At 41.9% G+C, this 21,626-nt stretch overlaps 1 protein-coding gene across 6 annotated transcripts in view; it reads right to left on the bottom strand.

Annotated features, from left to right (window-relative positions):
- Window positions 1-17,919, bottom strand: part of CRY1 (cryptochrome circadian regulator 1) — a 35,346-nt gene extending 17,427 nt beyond the window's left edge. For 4 of the 6 annotated variants that reach the window (XM_035126919.3, XM_088676733.1, XM_035126918.3 and 1 more), the window contains exons 1-2: window positions 17,201-17,919; window positions 363-471 (exon numbers count right to left, since the gene is read on the bottom strand). In XM_035126919.3, the coding sequence (XP_034982810.2) occupies window positions 363-471; window positions 17,201-17,358 (267 nt within the window). In that variant the 5' untranslated portion in view covers window positions 17,359-17,919. Of the gene's footprint in view, window positions 1-362; window positions 472-8,914; window positions 9,053-16,216; window positions 16,439-17,200 lie in introns of those variants that run through there. The other 2 variants (XM_088676734.1, XM_088676735.1) reach the window with 2 other exon arrangements.
- Window positions 17,920-21,626: the final 3,707 nt, after the last annotated feature.

Consider the following 21,626-nt stretch of genomic DNA (forward strand, 5'->3'; position numbering starts at 1 on the left):
ATTGTTACCAAAACATACCCTAACCAGCTTTTTGTTTGTAGCTACAAACATCTTAAATGTTTGTGTACAGTATTGCATTACAATGAAAATAAAACAATTTTTGAAGAAGAGTTTTAATTTTCAACATTTATATATATGGGGAAAGTTACACACCTGAACTTGTTTTGTGTACTGCTTTTCAAATTTTGCCATAGCACTCAAATAAAAGAACATTGATCCAGAGTAGCTGGATTTGTTCATGTTCCAGTGAGCTTCAAGAGCTCTCCAAAACAAATATGAATATGTTACATTATGTTGAAACAACTTGATAAATGTATAGAAGTTGCACAGAAGCAGCACTGGAGAAAAGCATCGGATTTTACCTTAAAGAGCCTGGGAAACACATCTGCAGGTTGCCCTCGAATCACAAATAAACGAGAATTTAACTTTCGTAAGTTGGCATCCAAATCTTCAAGACACTGAAGCAAAAACCTGCAAGGAATATATAAGGGGGGGGGGGAGGGCATTTATTTTCTGAAAAGCCTCCCTGAAAAACAAGACGTTCTGCATGAAGGAACAGTTGTGACCCAACTGTCACAATTATGCACACATTCAAGGGTTCACGTAAATGTTCTAATAGTGTAAAACCTGGTGTTAAACAAAAAACTCACATTTTTGCAGTCTTCCCCAACCTTGTAACACTACACCAGTCTTGGCTAGTACAGATACTGCAACACTACACCAGTCTTGGCTAGTATAGTTTATGGTGCGGGATTATTATTTCCAGACCAACAGCATGTAAATGGGCACTAGGATGGGGAACACTCAACTGCTCAGGTCTTCTCAGTGCATAGTCAAATCAATAGTCAAGAATATTATTACAGTAGTAAATTTAAATATTGCCCATCTGAGGAGCACAGAGCAGTTTACAGTGCTGCCAAAGATGTCAGCAAATTCAGAGAAGATTACTCTGGTGATATCTGTAATGGAATTATAGCAGGACCAATATGCACTTTTGGAACTCTTAAGACGATTAAGCTCAGACAGGATTTAAATGTTTTGCACAGAATGTTTTCCACAGAATCTATTAGCTGTCAAACACCTTTGCTTTCTTCATCAAAGCAAATTCAGGTCCCTTTGTATATTAATTATAATTTCATATCTTCAGTTACAACAATTCACGGGAAACTACTGAATTTTATGTGCTGCTAAATGTGCCTAATACATGCGGGTGGCACTGTGGTCTAAACCACTGAGCCTAGGGCTTGCCGATCGGAAGGTCGGCGGTTCGAATCCCCGCAGTGCCACATGCTGGCCACATGACCCGGAAAAACTGTCTGTGGACAAACGTCGGCTCCCTTGGCCAGTAAAGCAAGATGAGCACCGCAACCCAAGAGTCGTTCGCGACTGGACTTAATTGTCAGGGGTCCTTTACCTTTAAATGTGGATAATACAGTTAGCTTCATTTTCCTGAATGGTGCAAGTGTGATCTTACATTTTAAGAAATTCCAGAATGGTAGCCAGGTTAGTCACTTGTAGCAAAAACAAAGAACCCTGTGGCACCTTAATGATAACAGATATTTACCACACCATTAATTTTTATGGACCACAGTCTGGTTCAACACAGAATGCTTAAGTAGAGATATAATAGCAGGGTCAACTGGAATGAATTTAAATATACACTTATAGAAAAGCTCCCTGTAAAGATGCATTTTTCTCCTGCAACAAAATAATTTAAGCATTAAAAAGTTGCTAACCTATTTTTCTCTTTCAATTAAGTATGAGATAGCCAAACCCCACCGGGGGAAGGGGGCTAAGATCAGCAGTTTTGTTATGAAATGTAGAAGTCTTTGCCTTTAAGCTTTTTCTATTTCATCTCATATTTATGGTAGCATTCCTAGAAATGTTTCATAGTTCATTGTTGCATAATTAAATTCCTTTATTAAAATGAATTATCAGACTTAGAATACTTGTAATTATAGAATAGCAATACTAAGTCAACTGCCTGCTTTGCTTAATCCTACAGGTCTTCTGCAATATTCCTATACTGTAGTTTGATGGGTATGTTTCTCATTTTTCAGAAACATAGATGTGCACTGATATTTAAGACTTATATTTCAACTATTGTTTTAAAGGATTGTCTTAAAACCTACTCACTGTGGCCAAAATAACTCAGCTGAGTGGCAAAGAGAGAAAAAACTGCTAGAAAGCAATCCAGTTTGCAATCAGTTTTTTTTCATAAAAGTAATAAACAGCTTGATTGTAAAAAAAAACCAAATCAAAACACCTCACCATGGTTTACAAAGGGATAAAATAAATTATTTAAAACAACAAAATATTAAAATACTAAAACAGATTAAAATTCATGCCAGCATTTCTAAGCATCTCAGTAGCCTTGCCTAAATAAGAATGTTTTTAGTAGGCGCCGAAAAGAATACAAAGAAAATGCCTGCTAGATATCAATAAGCAGGGAGTTCCAAAGTGCAAGTGCTGCCACACTAAACAATAAAGTTCTTACAAATGTGGAATGGGTATTTTGCGGCACCTATACTATTGCCAATTCCTTTGATCGAAGCAGTCAAGTGGGCACACGTGGGGTAAGGCAATCTCATAGGTAAACTGGTCCCAAGTTATTAAGGGTTTTGTACTGTATAATAATAGCAACACCTTGAACTTAGCCCAGTTAGCAGACTGTCAACCAGTTGAACAGCCAAATTCAACAACAATTCATTTTAGAGGACTTCAAGTCTGATATTATGACCTTAGTGCTCTTAGCCCTTATAATAAGAGATGAAACTATAGGAGATATTTATGTAACACCTATTTTATTTGCAAACATAGTCAAGTGGAAGAGGAAGTTCTTCTTATTCAACAGTAGTGGTGATCTGTATGCAGTCTTAAGTGTCAAAAGTGACCTATAATTTGTATAGCAACCATATAACTTTATGAATCTGTTAAAATGTAAATTAATCATTTTAAAGAACAGTTCTAAAATTATCACCCAAGTCTGATCAAAATTACTTCATTTCAAATAAACATTGCCAACCTCAAAAAGTGGTTCCTTTCTAGAGCAGAGGCAGAGATGCCCATAGCTGCTGGATCCTAGACTCTCATTCCCAGCCCCATCAGCCCCCCAAACTTCCATTATAAGCTCTAATTTTTGAATGGTGAAAGCTACTATCCATAACCTATGGTTCTTGTGCTATGAAAAAATACTATTTGCACAAGCTCAACTGATATTTTTTATTGCACTTATTATTCATTTGCAATTTTTATATCCTGCCTTTTCTTCCAAGAAGCACATGATTCAAGATGCAGCATGCAGACAGCTATACCTAATGCTGTGCCAGTAAAGTTATGTTCATGCAATGGGACTCTCTCTTCCTCCTCCCTACCCCCCCCCAAAAAAAATCTGCTCCAGAAGGTCCTCAATACACAGGAGCAGATTTTGAAGATGTGCAGGGTACTGGTTCCTCCCTCCACATTATCCTCACTACAATCATATGAGACAGGTTAGGCTGCGAGACAGTGATAGGCCCAGGGTTCACAAGTGACTTTATTGGCTGTAAGGATTTGATCCCTCACTCCATCTTGATCTGATTCTCAACTTCAGATCATACTGGTTCTTTGTTTGTGAATCTAGAGGGCAAAAATAAGCAAAGAAAAAATACACAACTAATTATTAGCTTTTCTGTTCACCTAATGCAGCTGAAAGGAAGACACTGCCACCACTGTCAATCCTTTCTGGGATTCTAGAAGTATTTTCTACCCTTCTCTCACATCTACCTTTTCAACTTTTACAGAGTAGACAAATGTTACATTGAAAGCTGATCAAAGCATTCCTCTGCTGATCAACCAAGGATTTTCAAATACGAATGTAGCAGTTTTTGTTGCTCTGTGTGTACATCCATGCATACACTTACAGTGTAGTGCAGTGACTAGAGTTTGGATGTGTGAAATCCAGAATCAAATCTCATCACAAACTACAGATACAGTGGTGCCTCGCTAGACGAAATTAATTCGTTCCACGGGTCTTTTCTTATAGCGAAAAATTCATCTAGCGAATCCCATAGGAATGCACTGAATTTTTTTCGACTTTTTCCCTCCATAGGAACGCATTAATTGAATTTCAATGCATTCCTATGGGAAACCGCGATTCGCTAGACGAATTTTTCGTAAAAGGCATTCATCTAGCGAGGCAAGCTCCGCTCGAAAAATCCTTTCGTTAAGCGGAAACTTCGTTAAGCAGGGCATTCGTTAAGCGAGGCACCACTGTACAAACAAATAATCTCTCAGCCTCAGCTACTTCTTTCAGAATTGTTTTAAGGTTAAAATACCATTTTCACTTTCCCAGAGGAAAAGGCAAGCTATTAACGTAACATATTCAACTATTTCCTTGCACATAATCAGAATTGCATTGTTCTATTAAAATGTTTAAGTACTTTGCATGAAAACTCAATATATAAACACACTGAATAATCCTATATAATAAAGTGCAAGTGTCTCTGCGTACAGTATTCCGTGTCCCTGGGTTTGCGCTACTGCGCATGTGCCCCACGGACACAGGGATTGGACGCAGAGACTTGACGCACACATACACACGCACGCTCTCCCCACCCCTCTGCCTACCGTTTCCCTCACAGTCCTCAGAAGAATCATGGCCTTCTCCTGGGCGCCCGCTGGTCAGCTGGGCTCAGCGGAGCGCCTCGACGAAGCGGCAGCCGTGGGAGGGGCCAGCCGGTCCCCCCACGCGCTGCCACCGCAGAAAGAGGCCGAATCACGGCCTTCTCCTGGGCGCCTGCCGGCCAGCTGGGATCAACAGAGCGCCCCAACGAAGCGGTGGCCGTGGGAGGGGCCAGCCGGCCCCCCCACGCGCCGTCGCCGAAAAAGGCCAAATGTTCTAGCGCCCGTTTAGTAAACGGACTGAATGACACTAGTTTGTAATACCAGTTTATCAAGTTAGAATTAAATGAAACAATACTATGCATGCTTTAAGAAAAATGAATCATCAAAAGTGTGCAAAGGAGGCCTAAATGGAAAGAGAAACTCTTGAGAAAAAAACATATACAATTTAATCTTCAAAGTCCCCAACAGATTGGGGAAAGGGAGTGGGGAAGAGAAAGACACCCAGTATAACAAACTCTTAATATTTCTCTCCATCTGTGTTAGCTCTTAATTCATTTCCTTATATGATTTCTAAAGGATTGTTTCAATATGAATCAACAGAAAGGGCTTCTTAAATAGGTCGTTGCTCTAGCAACCAGCAGCCTGTTTGGACTACTCCCGTCACAATGACCTACTTGAAGGATCATGCTACAACAGTTTCATAACTAGAATTTCAAGTTAATCACTGCAATGTTTTGAAGAGATCACACTGCATTACCAGCCAGAAATAAATCAGACATTTGCTGAAACAGAAAAGGGTACCATAGCTAAACTATCTGATAATTTGCAGAAGAATTACATATTTGAACACACAATATTCAAATTTCAAAAAGACTTGTTTTAAAATTACAACTGTGCTATGAAAGGTGTAAGAAATAGTATAAGAAAGCCTTCCACAATATGAAAGGATATAGTACAGTGTAAGGAAGTCTACCAATCTAGTTTTCCTCCATTCTCCCAAATGCATGTGATCAAATAGTATCACAAATAGTAATTTTTACCATTTATAGGCAGCAGTCAGAACAATATCTACGTAGGGCTACTGACCAAAGTGCTACAGTACAGACTAAAGCAGTTCTTCCATTCTTATGGCACAATGGATCAAAATGCCCACCAAAACTATAGTTCAGATTTTCTATCATGAAAGTTCTAGGACTCAAAAACTTTGCTCAGAAGTATGGATGCACAGAAGTTAAACCTGAATATTGAAAGTCAACATATATAAAGCAGTGGTGTCCAAACTTTTTTCAAACAGGGCCAGATTTGATGAAGTGAAGGGCCAATCAAAGGGCCGACCAAAGTTGTTGAGCTTTTTTTAGGATTGAAGTTGAGGGTTATTTATATAATAAATAAATAAATAAATAAATAAAATTTATACCCCGCTCATCTGGCTGGGCTTCCCCAGCCACTCTGGGCGGCTTACAACCGAATATTAAAAACAGTACAGCATCAAACATTAAAAACTTCCCTAAACAGGGCCGCCTTCAGTTGTCTTCTAAAAGTAAAATAGTCGCTTCTTGCCTTGACATCTTGTGTCCAGCACCGAGGGCCGTCTGTGTGGGTCCCTGTAACCTCACTTCTCACAATGAGGGAACCGCCAGAAGGCCCTCAGTGCTGGATCTCAGTTTCTGGGCTGAATGATGGGGGTGGAGACGCTCCTTCAGGTATACAGGACCGAGGCCGTTTAGGGCTTTAAAGGTAAACACCAACACTTTGAATTGTGCTTGGAAACGTACTGGGAGCCAGTGTAGATCTCTCAGGACTGGTGTTATGTGGTCCCGGCGGCCACTCCCAGTCACTAGTCTAGCTGCTGCATTCTGGATTAATTGCAGTTTCCGGGTCACCTTCAAAGGTAGCCCCACGTAGAGCGCATTGCAGTAGTCCAAGCGGGAGATAACCAGAGCATGCACCACTCTGGCGAGACAGTCCACGGGCAGGTAGGGTCTCAGTCTGCTTACCAGATGGAGCTGGTAGACAGCCGCCCTGGACACAGAATTAACCTGTGCCCCCATGGACAGCTGTGAGTCCAAAATGACTCCCAGGCTGCGCACCTGGTCCTTCAGGGGCACAATTTTTAGGATTTTACCCCAGGTACTAAACTGCCACAGGGGCCAGATTAAACTGACCGGCAGGCCAGATTAGGCCCCTGAAACAGACTTTGGACATGCCTGACGTAAAGAGTAGACAATACCCACTTAAGCCATACTAATGCTGACATATTGAAATGTATAACTAACATGGAATTTCACCCTTTTTTCGATTTTGAAAAAATGGGGGGGGGAGGCTCACCTTGTGAATTAAGATGTTTTTATTGCTTGTCATTAGAGCTTTTCAATTAACTCTGAAAATGTTAATTTTATTACTTATTAATTACTTCTTTTTGGATCTCATACATTTTTCCACCCAACAGATGAGTGGGGGGGGGGGAGTTTATCAACTGAGCTAGCAAATCCACTTCCACCAAAAATTTCTCAACTTCTTTAAGGCAGTGTCACAAAATCATTTTTGTGTGTGTAAGAAACGCTCATTTCTGTACACTATCTACATAAATTTCTGTAGTTAGCATCTAGTTTCAATAATATTACATTTTTCAGTTCTGACAAAGCACTATTTTTTGAACCTGGGAAAATATGAAACATCACTAGATAGAATGTAATTATAACATAGAATTTAGGTGAGTAAGCATAATGGGCATTTATAGCACAGATGGTGGCAGTGACAAGGAGTGCCCTTTACCAAGTTCAGATGAAGCAGATCTTGACTCAGTTAGTGATGTCCTGGTTAAATCCAGACTGACTACTGTAAAGCACTCCATGTGGGGCTGCCTCTGGAGACACTTCAGAGTGCTCAGACTACAATAGTTTAACAGTTTCAATGGTTGCCAGTTCATTTTTAGGTCAAATTCAAAGTGGTGTTTATAACCTTTGAAACCTTTAATGGTTTGGGACTGGGATACCTGAAGGATCACCTACACACAGGAAGCTGCCTAGGTCTTCAAGATCAGCCTCAGAGGCTGTGGGTACAATTAGCCTGGCAGACAGATAAGATAGGATTTTTGGTGGCAGTCCCATTTATAGAACTTCCTTCTCTGACAGCTGTTCAGATTTCTTTTAGACAGATCCTACACACTTTACATTTCCAACTGGTTAAGCTGGTATCCTCTACTAAGTGTGAGTGGGTGGCTGTAATACATATGGTTATATCATCTGCTGTTGGTTTGTTTTTATTTAGTACAGGATATCAACATTATATTGATTTAAATTCTGTAGTTAACAATGTTGCATTATTGTTGTCACTTTTTATTTTAAGTATAAATTGCCTTGGAAGGATCCATGATCCTGAAAAGCAGAACTGATATTGCTTCAATGAACAAGAGAATTAAACTAGTGAGAACACTTACTCTAGTCATGCAATTAAAAGCAAACACAAAAACTAAATTTAAAATCTTCCATGTTTGGATTCCCATTAATGAAAATGCTATTTAAGAATGTCCATCGCAATGAGAATCAACAATAGAAAGAACTCATGGAAGAAAAAGTGTTGTGCAATCTATTTACATGTGCTTATCAGAAATAGAATTTATGCCAGATAAAGAGGTAAAGGTTTCTAGGACAGACTCTTCCATCATCTATATATCACATTGAATATAGCAGGTACACACATTTGCTCATGCAAGGAAGGTCTATTGTGTCACTATCAGTGTACAAACTGTACTGTATTTATACGTAACTGAACAAACTGGTCTTCTCCGGTATACCAAATCTTTATATACTGCTTGACATTATTCAGTTCTCAAAACATGTGCTTCTTTAACAGATGACTCATTCAGTTAGTTATACAACTGTACTGGTCTATGGTGTCTTAGCTGAAGTATTCAGACAAATAAAGGACTAATGATGCTACTGTTTTTGTTCATTTTATCATCTTACACAGAAGCTATTTTTCTTTTTTTTAAAAAAGTGATATCCCAGACAGCAGTATCAAACTGTCCTATGAAATGCTTTAATATGCTTCAGAATGTCAGTCTTGTAGTTTCAAAAGCTCTCGTCAGCATTCACCATGTATAAGGCTGATAAAGTAGGATGCTCTAAAATAATTTTTGATATCAATTATCTTTTGTTGATCAATTAAACATTTATTTGCATTTTTTATCCAGAAATAAAGTCAGATAGAACTCTGCATAAAATTAAATCCCAACCTAAGAGACAAAATAAAGAAAGGTGCTGCCTTTTAGAAATTATTACCAAGAGAGAAAGAGAAAACCACCTACCTACATTCTACCTGCCACAATCTGTTTCTTAAAGGGACAGTTATGTAGCTTGAGTACCAGGAGAAAAGAGTTTACAAGTGCAACAGCACCATGACTGTCTGTCCCCTCTTGCCCAAGCTGGAAGTAGTGCTTGTATGCACTGTTCTTCTGACCTCCTGTAGTTATATAGTGGTTATGATTACAATCACCCACCACTCCCTCACCAACAACAGAAGAGGAGCAGTAGCCGGGTGAACTGCAAGGCAGGTTAAACTCTCATTACCATCTTCCTGCTTTGCTTTCTACTGTTCTCCCCATGAAGGGAGAGGAGAGATGCCAAATCATCCATGGAAGACACTGAACCCATCCACCAGATTTCTAACAGATGGTGTTGACACCATACTTCTGAGTGGAGAGGTTAAAATGGGGAGGGGGGTGTTTTTATGTGAATGATTTTTGGACTGGGGAAGCTTGAGGTTTTATTTGCTGATTAATGGGTCAGAGTATTGCTGTTTGTTATTTGAGTACAGGGGTATCTCGGGTTAAGAACTTAATTCGTTCTGGAGGTTGGTTCTTAACCTGAAACTGTTCTTAACCTGAGGTACCACTATAGCTAATGGGGCCTCCCGCTGCCGCCGCGCGATTTCTATTCTCATCCTGAAGCAAAGTTCTTAACCCGAGGTACTATTTCTCGGTTATTGGGGTCTGTAACCTGAAGCATCTGTAACCTGAAGCATTTGTAACCCAAGGTACCACTGTATTGTTAATGCTGTTTGCTACCCCCCCCCCCCCGCCCCAGATGTTATGTTATATAAAATATTGATGTATATGATTTCCCTCTTATGGTATTGTGTATCTTTTTTTTTGCTGTAAGTCGCTTAGAGACCTTTGGGTCTAATAAATGAGGGGGGAATGAAAATTTGCCCAAAGCCTTGAGAGTGACTCACAATGAGAATTTCTTAGAATTTTAGGGATTCCTTCAGTTACCATAACCTTTTTGCTGATGCCCAATCAATATGAAAGTAAAGTTAACCAGTGCCACCAGACAGAAACAGAGTAACTCAATATAGTTTTGATTTTTTCTCATATTTGTTTTATATTTTTCTAACCCATTTTAACATTTTTTCCAATCAAGTGGTGTGTGTGTGTGTGTGTGTGTGAATAAATAAATAAATAAATAAATGCAGAGAAGGCCTAACAACAGGCTATTCCACAGGTGACCACACATACTTGTAAGTAAAAAGCTTATACCTATTAAATATGTGGTTACTTAATACTGTTCCACATTTAAACAGTTATGTGTTTTACTTGTGGACAATTTTAAGACTGCTGAAAGTAATACCATTTAAGATAAGGGTCAAAACACTAGAGATAAAAATGTAGGAAGCAAATCACACAGACAAACTTCAATCCTGGTTTGGTATTCTGGCTTGTTAGCAATTTGTAGTGTGAACAAACAATTCCTTGCCAGTTTGGCTGCAGCAACAAAGAATATGTTGCTAACCAGTAATACAAGCTTTATATCATTTCTCATGGAGTAAAAAGGGAAAGAGGTTGGCAAGTGGGCCTGCAGTTCATGTCAGTTCATTCATATTCAAACTATAGTGTGTTGTTATACTGGGCCAGTATGCAAATTTAGAGCCATACTGAACAATTCTTCCCTCCCAAAACAGTCTTGTCCACATGCAATACAGGAATAACCCTAGGCTACAATTCATGGTTAGTGAGGAGAGTGCTTAACCACAGCACTGGATTCAAACTACTAGGGAAGTCAAACTTTTGCTTAGCTCACCATGGGACTATTCAAGACTGGGGAGGAGCAATGCAGTTTAGAGCTTATCTCCAGGAGCCCATACAACTCCAGTAAGTCAGTCTTGTTTACCATGTCACAGAAACCAGGCCAGTGTGACATTTCCTTGTGGGGACTATACTCCACCTGATCATTTTGATCTTCCCTATCCTTTCAGTTCTTGATTCTCTCAAAAAAAATGTTAGCAGGGCAGAAACTTGCTTATTTGATAGTGCTTTCTACCAATTTATACAGAACAGTTTTTATAATTAGCTGGTAATTTCCTGGATGTTCAATTAGCTACTTTCCAGCCCTCTAGTATAGAAGCTAATGTTAGGGACAAGTTATATATTACTGTTGAAATATCAACAACCTCAGATATGCAGATGACACAACCTTGATGGCAGAAAGTGAGGAGGAATTAAATAACCTTTTAATGAGGGTGAAAGAGTAGAGCGCAAAATATGGTCTGAAGCTCAACATCAAAAAAAACCAAGATCATGGCCACTGGTCCCATCACCTCCTGGCAAATAGAAGGGGAAGAAATGGAGGCAGTGAGAGATTTTACTTTCTTGGGCTCCATGATCACTGCAGATGGTGACAGCAGTCCCGAAATTAAAAGACGCCTGCTTCTTGGGAGAAAAGCAATGACAAACCTAGACAGCACCTTAAAAAGCAGAGGCATCACCTTGCCGACAAAGGTCCGCATAGTTAAAGCTATGGTTTTCCCAGTAGTGATGTATGGAAGTGAGAGCTGGACCATCAAGAAGGCTGATCGCCGAAGAATTGATGCTTTTGAATTATGGTGCTGGAGGAGACTCTTGAGAGTCCCATGGAGTGCAAGAAGATCAAACCTATCCATTCTTAAGGAAATCAGCCCTGAGTGCTCCCTGGAAGGACAGATCGTGAAGCTGAGGCTCCAATACTTTGGCCACCTCATGAGAAGAGAGGAATCTTTGGAAAAGACCCTGATGTTGGGACAGATTGAGGGCACTAGGAGAAGGGGACGACAGAGGACAAGATGGTTGGACAGTGTTCTCGAAGCTACGAACATGAGTTTGACCAAACTGCGGGAGGCAGTGCAAGACAGGAGTGCCTGGCGTGCTATGGTCCATGGGGTCACGAAGAGTCGGACACGACTGAACGACTAAACAACAACAACAACATATATTACTGTATTGTAAGAATCTCAGCAATTTTACATTTGGGTTCCTTAAGAACTCAAGTAGATTTATTGCCCCAGTTATCTGTCAGTTAGTACTAGAACTCTCTTTCCAAGCTCTCAATCTTTCCCTAGCACACCTTTCCATCTCTTAACAGGATCCAAACATGTCTTGGACAGTTTCTGTTTCCAACATAGTCAAACATATCAGTTTTTATTGATTGTTTTAGGCTTCAACCCTATAGCCAGTTTCAATGGGACTTACTTTTGAGCAGACACATGTAGGATTGTGCTGCTAATGTATCTAACAATAACTCAATTCCTTCCCTCTGCTTCCCTCTTTTGCATAATTTTTTGCTTCTTTTTGCTTTCATGTTCTCTTATTCAATTTTCTGGGGGGGAATGCCTTCTTGCACCTGAATCTGTAGCATATGTTCTAGTTGACCTTCTATTGCCATGGCTTTAAATATCCTCCAAGCTTTTAAAAGAGATGTGATTCTCTTGACTCTCCCTTTCATACTCATTTTAAAAGTAAGTTTACTTTTCTAAGTCAAATGTGACTGTTTTGGACTGTGTACACTGTGTACACACTATAGTTTTAAAGAATGTTCAAAACATTCTTTCTCTCAAAGAATTCTGGGCGCTGTAGCTCGGCCCTCACAGAGTTACAACTCCCATCAACTCCTAATTACAGTGCCCAGATTTTTTGAGGGAAAGAATGTGCTTTAAAGATATAGTGTACACAGAAACTTGGATATCTCTTGGCAATTTCCAGTTACACGTATCTTGAATTTCATATCACTGTGGTCACTGTTCCCCTTAGTTTAGCAACACTTACATCTTGCTCTAGGGTCCTGGTCAACACAATTAATTCCAGCTCCACGCCCCATCCATTCCCTAGCCAACTGTTTTAAGTAACAGTCATTTAGGGTATCTAAAAACATTGTCTCTTTGTCATTATATCACTCTATGCAATGTCACCCACTATTAACACTTTTGATCCCTCTGGTTTATTTCTCCATTTCAAGTTCAACTTGATTGGGGGGAGGAGCATGATAATATGTCTCCAATAATGACATTATTTTTCAAACCCTGCTTCTGTGGAGGAGTTTGTACCTTTTCTAGATTGGTTTCTATGCCCTCCTTGACATGCAGTGCTACACCACTCTTAAGACACATTTCTTCGCTATGTATTCAGGAGAGCCCTGAAAGGACACTGATTATCCCCATTCCATCAGATTCCTCTTATACCCACTATATTTACACAAGAACATAAGAATAGCCCTGCTGGATCAGGCCATTGATCCACCTAGTCCAGCATCCTGTTCTCACAGTGGCCATCCTGTTGCATATGGAAGCCTTTAAGTAGGACCTGAGCACAACAGCACTCTTTCCTCCTGAGGATTCCAGGAACTGGATCCTATTTGCCTGACAAGGGGATTTTCAGGGGGAGCAGGGAAGCCATTCATTTAACGTATTGTCATCAAAATATAGTGAATATACTCCCTGCTCTACACCAGAATTATGCACCCATTTCAGAAAACATGGGTTAAAACACAACATGACTCTTGCAGAGGTAAATCAATTAAAAACATGTTTGAAAGATTATTGTTCCAAATGCAAAAAATAAAATTACATATCTGATCAATGTTAACATTTATATATTTACTGTGGTCCGTTCTTAAGCCAAAACCATTCTTAACCTGAGGCACGCTTTCGCTAATGGGGCCGCGTCGCGACTTCCGCTCGCATCCCGGAGCAAGTTCGCTACCAGAAGCATCTACTTCCGGGTTAGCAGAGCTCGTTACCCAATGCATTTGTAAGGAGGACAGTACGTAACTCGAGGTTCCATTGGAATTTTAAAACATGTCTACAAATGATTATACTGCCCAGAACAAGGCATACAAACAGTTTCAAGAAGACTAATTTAAGTAATACAGCAGTAGCAGTTATGTTTGTTTGGTACTACACAAAGTTACAATATACAGTCATACTTTGGATTGCGAATGCTGTGGGTTGCGTGTTTTCAGGTTACGGACTGCGCCAAACCCGCAAGTACCGGTATGGGTTACTTCCGGGTTTCGGTGCTCGCACATGCGCAAAGATACAAAATGACATCACACGTGTGCGCACAAGCAGACGCGGCACTGCGGGTTGTGAATGTGCCTCCCGTATGGATCACGTTCGCAACCCGAGGTATGACTGTATTTAGTGGAACCTTTCAATTCTCAACTCATTCTTAATTCATATTTACAGCACCCGCTGCAAATGCTCCCCCCCCCCATTTTTTTCAAACAGGCAAGTCACTGAATCTGTGGCTAGCTGAGACAGAAGTCCAGTGTTCTATTTAAGCTTTCCCAACCCGGTGCCCTCCAAATGTTTCAAATTCCAACTCCCATCAGCCTCAATAAGCATGACACATTGTCTGGGATGATAAAACCTGAGCCCAAAACATTTGGAGGGCAGCATGTTGAAGAAAGGCTGTTCTACCTACTTACTCCAGTTACCGTTCTCTGTCACAATGAATTTCCTTAACTCAAATTATGAATGCCACTACCAGTCAACTTTTATTTATTTATACTCCAACTTTCCGCAACTGCAGGACCCAAGGCAACATTCACAAGGCACTCAGTTTTGATGATGGTAATACTTACCTCAGGTATACAGTGACGAATAAAAGAGACAATAAAAGCATGTAAAGCTTTGTCGGTTAAAGAAAAATGATCCACTATCAGGCAATACCTTTATTAGAACCTTAAAAAATCTTAAGTCTTGTAAGCTAGCTAACTAAAGAATAAGACACCAAAGGCCCCTGGGACTAATGACAGAAATGGCCCCATGATACAGTATATGTCTAACCAGCCCCCTAAGCATTTTAAAAAGTGAATACAATATTATTTCCTTTTAAGAATTAAGTACACTTCTGGCCTAGATCTAATCTTTTAAAAAATAACTGATAATCCCTGACCTATGAAGTCCTTTTTGTTGTGGCTAATTGTTTAATGAATAATTGGTATTGCATTTTACCAGTGTTCAAGAACAAAAGAGAGAATGCTTCACATTGCCTTCATCTACTACCCCAGCAATTAATTTACAATGTAAGAAAAAATTATGCATATGAAGTATTGCTGAACGTGTAATAAATTTACAAAAGGAAGTTTGCCATACATTAACCAAGAAAATCTAAGAACAAATCAAGGAGTGACAGCAAATACTCAAAACTGACACATATTCAGTACGCCATTTATCCCAGGACCAAAAAAAGTTTTTTAAACAATGAATATTGGTTTCTTTTTTGAAATATTTATTGCCACTTCACATAATATGTCTCAAAGTAGTTTTAATTAATATAATATCTCAATGTTAATTTAATGCAAAACTTGAGAAATTCTAAAACCGTTCTGACTCCCACAACATCCAAATGAAAGCTAGCCACTTAATTCAAAGCAAGATTCACAGAAGTCTTACTACAACACATTACAGAATGAAGTACACAGGATCTGTCACAAATATTCTGAGCCACTTTTGTCTTGAACAACTTGTTAGCTAAGAAATAAGGTGCATTAAAAACATTACACAAAGAAACTCAGACTCAACTTTAAAGCTTTTACATTATGAGAACTACTGTATAACAAATGGACCAGGAATGGGGACAAGAGAAAGGAGGTCAGTAGTACCACACGAGGTATCTGGCATGTTAGTATGACAGCAATAGATAAAATTCATTCACAAGTGTACTATGCATTTTCCTTATATCTCACAGCATACTCAGCATTTGTATAGTTTTAAGCATCTCCACTTGTATTGCCTTGTGCCTACTATACAGTGTTGATATATTTTAACAAGTATTCATTCAATACTGTACCCTATTTTTGACTTCTAAAGTCACAATTTTTAAAATGGTGAACGAATGACAACATACCTTTAGCAGCTTAAATCCAGACCCAAAAGAGGCCCTGGCAGAAATATTTGCTATCTGCCATTACCAAGAAATTGCTACCAACCATACTGCATAGTAAGTAGCATAATATAAACTAGAAAACTAGACTAGCCTCCTGTACCTGCCCCCACACATTCTACTTCAAGTAAAAGTTGCCCAGCATTATGTACCAAGTTTTCTAGTTATCTGTGAATTATCTAGCAGTTCTGGTTCAAAATAAACTGGTTTAATTAGTTCAGAATGCAACTGACTAAGAAGCTTCATTTGAAAGACCTGCACACTCCTTACAACGATTGATAATCCTCTTCATCTTTGTTGTGTTCCACGAATGTCAAAGTGGTCCATATCATTTGTCTACCTTTGCTACTGACCAGACACCAGTTTTGAACAGTGTTCATGTGACAAGAACTATCCTATTAAGTTTGAACTCACCAAAAAAGTCAGCTACAGTACAGCTCTCATTGCCTAACTTTTCAGCACCATTTGGAACAATATACTAGTAATAATAATTTTCTCCAATGTTTTATTGATTCGAAGCAACTTTTAGTAGGCCTCTTAGCCTTAAAATGCCTGTGGTTGGAAAACAAGCATAATACTGCTTGCGAAATATCCAAGTGAGGTTATGTCTTGCTTTGCACAGCAACAGAAGGAACTGCAAGTGCAACTGCCTCAGTGCTGCCAGCATCAGGAAGAAACTGAAAAGGGCATAATTAGGAGGAGGTCATAGCTAGCAAGAGGAAGGTGAGCATCATGGCCACACATATATAACCCAGGACGGCAAAGCCTCTGTTGCACAGCAAGGGCATTAAAGTGACAAACATGTAATGGGCATAACTTTTGGAGCCGTTTACAAATATTTGTTACCCTGTTCTCTGGAGAACAGGAAACAGAGGGAAGATGAAGTGGGTTTTGTTTTGTTTTTTTAATTGGACCAGCTCTGTTTGTATAAGTATTGAACTATACAGCTTTTCTGAGTACCCAAAAATCCTTTTGACACCACCAACATGGGCTAGAAATTATTCATCGCTTTAAATCAGCACTCTTTTACATGCAGTGAGAGAAGCGCAGTTGCTTAAGTAGTTAACGACGCAATCCGTTCTCATAGGAAACGGCAAGCTTTAAAAATCAAGTTACAATATGCGTGAGAACAGAAGCGGATGGCCGAAGTGCGCCGTCCTTTCATTAGCTCCGAGTGCCAGGACGTCAAGATTCATTTCACCGGCGTTACATAGTACCTGAATCGGCGTTGTATAACCAGCAGCCAACACGCGTGCGCAGACGACGCCCAAACCTCTCCCATTTCCTCCCCCCCTTTCCTACCCGCAACCGGGAACCTTCTGAATGGGGATTTATAAAAACCGACTGGCAAAATAAAAACGAGCCGCATCCTCGCGCCCACGCATCCAGTTCACTGACCTCCACCGGTTGATCCCCACGTTGGAGGAGCCCGCGAACCAGGGGTCCAGGATGTAGACGCAGCGCACCGTGTCGGCGCCTTGGATGACTTCCCTCAGCGCCGGGTTGTCGTGGAGCCGGAGCCCCTTGCGGAACCAGTGCACCGCGTTCACTCCCATCTTCCGAGGGGCGCCCCGTTACTCCCCTCACAAATTCTCCTGGTGGCGGAGGCCGCTGGACGTAGAGGCGGAGGGTGTGGGGAGAGAAGTCGGAGGAAAGAGCTGCCGGCTCCTCAGGGATAAATGAAATTGGCGTCGCGGCTCATGCCGAGCCGGAGTCCCGCCACTGAGGGGAAACACCCTCAGGGGGGATTATACAAAAGAAGGAGCAGGGAAGCCAAGGGGAGCAGGAGGCCGGGGCCGTAGGCTGCAGCAGCAGCGGCTCTAGGACCCGGTGGAGGCGGCAGCTGCGGCTGTGGAGGCGGCAACAGCTCCGGCGGCAGTGGCGATGGCCTCCAGCGGGAAACGCATTACCCCTTCTTTCCTCAGCCCCGGGCCCTCTCCACGCAGTTGCCGGTTATGAGATGGAGGTTCGAAGAGCTCCGCGGAGTTCGACGCAGACCCGGCTCGAGCTGAACGGACGGCGGTTAGTGCCGCGAGACGACTCCCTCCTGGATTCCCCCCCCCCTCTCTCTCACGCAGCCACAAACCTGCCGCCGCTCTCCTCGCCGCCCGCCCTGTGACTCTACGCAGCAACCCTGCACTACAGAAGCCGCCAAGCGCCGCCCCCTCTTCCCCATTGGCTGCCCACGCGGCACGTGACCTCCAGCCGCCTCACGTTTCTGAAATGTGTTTACGGATTTCTGACGGGCGGAGGGAGGGAGCGGGTATCTCCCTCCGCGCGCAGCGCAGAGATCGGGAGCAACGCGGGGCTGAGAGAATCAAAGCAACAAAACTTAACGGTTTTCTTTAAAGCACTGTCAAAACACACACAGAGGTACGAGCTCGTCTGAAACGGCAAAGCTCCAGCCTCGAGCCGCCCTCAGTAGACGGACGAAGGATCTAACAAACAAATAAAATGAGGCCAGGGGGCGTGGCTAACAGGCCTCCTGGTCACGCCCTCAGGGCGGGCGCGAATGTCCCGGATGAGCACGAGGCTTCGGTGGAGGTTTTGCTAAGCGCTTGGCGAGCCGCGTAAATGCGCGCGGGCGCCGGAGCCGCTGGGTTACATATACGCGCGTGCACGTACGCACGGGGTGCGCGCGCTTGTGTATCTACTCCCCCCCCTCCCCGCTTTTTTTTTGCAGCCGCCTGGACCAGCCAGTGCGAGGCTCGTGTTTGCAACACATGGGTGAGGCGTGGACGCGCGCACTGTTCGGGTCCTTCCGCTCGCACGGATGGCGACGGGGGCGGCCTGGAGCGAGCGGGCGGCAAGAGGCAGTGCGAACCTTTGAGAAGTCGTCGTTATGTAACTGAAGTGCGTGAGGAGGCAGCGGCCTTCCTGTCACCTCGCAGCAGGGCTTCTGCCCTGCTGCTGTTACGGTCCGGGTCATGCGCTGCATTTTTTTTTAAATATTATTACTTAGTTCGCCACGCTCTGCAGCCAAATAGAAACCCAGAACTTCTTCCTTAGGGCAACACCCCACCATCACCTCTGCTCGTGCTTTATGTACCAGTGTGCCAGTTCACTTAAAAGGTTCACCCACCAATATAAGGATGCAGCTGAGTGTTGGTAATTGTGGATTGGAAATTGACTTTTGCAGATCTTTCGCAAAAGATAGTTTCGAGACCTTCGATATACAGTTTTTGGTGGGATATTTTTTACAAAAAGTGTAAAAACTCACATTACTCGATAACCCAGATTATGTCATCTGAGAGCCCCTCTAGGCCAGTCCCTGGCTGCCAAGGACCTGCAGCATTGACAGAGTTGCTGGGGCAAATGAGGAGACACAGAAGGGAAGGCGGGTTTTGGTACTTATTTCAACCATGCAGATTACTATCATGTGGGAACTGCCTTGGTAATCCAGAGCGTCTAATGCACTGCCTTGGTAATCCCGAGCGTCTAATGGCTCTTTCACACTCCACAAAGAATGGGAGACAATAGTACAACAAAAACAATTACAACATAATAAAATAACAGTAATGTGGTTGCAAGAGTGGAGCCATTGTCCTACTTTCTCCCCTCACAGCTTCCATAATGGGACAGGAGAAAGCCAGTTTGATGGGATAAATAAATTGAGGTGCTGATTTAGTGGGAATTTGAAGACTAGGGTTGTATACACACAAAGCATTTGAAACATTCTTTTCTGCAAATAATTTTGGGCACTGTTCGTTTACCTTTCACAGAGTTACAATTCCCAGCAGCCCTTAACAAACCACAGTGCTCAGAATTCTTTGAGGGAAAGAATACCCTTCGAATGTGTTTTGTAGGTTTAGTGTGTACACAGCCTAGGGCACATCCAGATAATTGTGCAACAGAAGAATATCTTCAACATTATGTGAAGAGTTCGCCTTTGGGACTTTGGTTTCATGATAATGAGGTATATAGGTGTTCACATCCAAGCCACCTTGGGTCACACCCACTTGGGAAACATGCCTGGTCTAACAGCACCTAAGAGGCTTGGGAGAGGGAGGGAGTTGCAGACAGCTTCTATTTCATATACTATGAGGTGGTGTAGGTTTTATGGGGCCAAAATAATGTCGCTGGGAATCTAGTATGTGCTTGACCTGCTTAGCATATTCACTTGCAATTAAGTGGATTACTACAAAGACACCATAAATCTCCAGTGCTCCCTCTTTCATAGGAAACTTCTTGTTGTTTAGTCGTGTCCGACTCTTCGTGACCCCATGGACCATAGCACGCCAGGCACTTCTGTCTTCCACTGCCTCCCGCACTTTGGTCAAACTCCCGCAGTTTGGTCAAACTCAACAGGATTAGTTTCACAGGAAACTAATCCTGTAAAAAGACTGACCTATATTTTTAACAATTCAGGGCTTCTTCAACCATAGCTTCCTACACTTTCAGTTGATTGCTTTTATGCTAAATTAGAAGCTGGGGCATATGAAGATTGTGTATCTTAAGAATGTAGGTACCACATTATTTAATTGAAAAAATTATTAGCTGATCTAGGCTCTGTGGTTTAGACCACAGTGCCACCCGCATCCCACAGCCCTTAGTAGAAACCCCAACAAAGAAAAGGGGGGGGTCAAACCTTTCCTTGATTATTTCCCTGACTTTCTGTATGCTAATCTATTTGAAATAATAGGAAAATGTGAAAGCCTCACTTGCTGAAGCAGAGGATGTGTAAATTATCCTGGTGCCCAGCGGACGATATCATTACCCCTGCCCTGAAAAAAGATCCTGGAATTGCACACTTCTCTCATTCCTCCTCCGCTTCACCAGTGCTCACTATGTCACTAGCTCTCAATGAGGAAGTACCGTACCTAGTGAATTTGGGCTATCAATAAGCAGCTTTCCTCCGAAATGAAGCTTATCACACTGCAAGAATTTTCTCATGTCGGAATCATGTATTTCGTTGAGAGGGGTGCAATAATCACTACAGTAGCAATGAGTTGAGTGTGTGAAGGTAATGATTATCAGTTTTGCATAAAAGGTAAAGGGCCCCCTGGCCATCAGGTCCAGTTGTGTCCGACTGGGGTTGCAGCACTCATCTCGCTCTATAAGCCGGCGTTTGTCCGCAGACAGCTTCTGGGTCATGTGGCCAGCATGACAAAGCTGCGCACGGAAATGCCATTAACCTTCCCGCCAGAGCGGTACCTATTTATCTACTTGCACTTTGACATGCTTTCGAATTGCTAGGTTGGCAGGAGCTGGGACAGTCTCAGTTTTGCATAGCAACCAGGAAATAATCGAATGAACAGCGTCTTGCCAGTCAAAGATTGTTAGCAACTTTGCAAAAGTGACCACAAAGAAAAAGCTTTAAATAATACGTAATAGGCACCTTTTTGACTTTGCAAATGGCCATATTTAAAGAGCTGAATTTTCCCCACTTTATATAAGGTTGGATGGATAAAGAACTCCTGAAGAAGCATAGTTGTACCACACTCAGGGCCAGATTTACATATATCAGCTAAACCAGTGTTTCTCAACCTTTTTTGGGCCACGGCACACTTGTTCCGTGAAAAAAATCACGAGGCACACCACCATTAAAAAAGTTAAAAAATTTAACTCTGTGCCGCCCTATATTGACTATAATTATGACTGTAAGAAACACTTGCCAATTGCTGTGTTGGTTGCAATCTCCTGTAATAAGGCTTCACAAGCCGTCTGGCGGGTCAGTGCTGTGTATTGGCGGCCGCCAGGCTCGTTTGCACTGAGCTTTGGGAAAGAGGAGGAGAAATATTGCTTTCCGGCGGGTTAGTGCTGCTTATTGGCGGCCGGCAGGTACGTGACAATGCAAATCGCCCTTCTCGTCGCGGCACGTCGC

Source organism: Zootoca vivipara, chromosome 9, assembly GCF_965207765.1.
Source record: "Zootoca vivipara chromosome 9, rZooViv2.hap1.1, whole genome shotgun sequence".
NCBI classification, from domain to species: domain Eukaryota; kingdom Metazoa; phylum Chordata; class Lepidosauria; order Squamata; family Lacertidae; genus Zootoca; species Zootoca vivipara.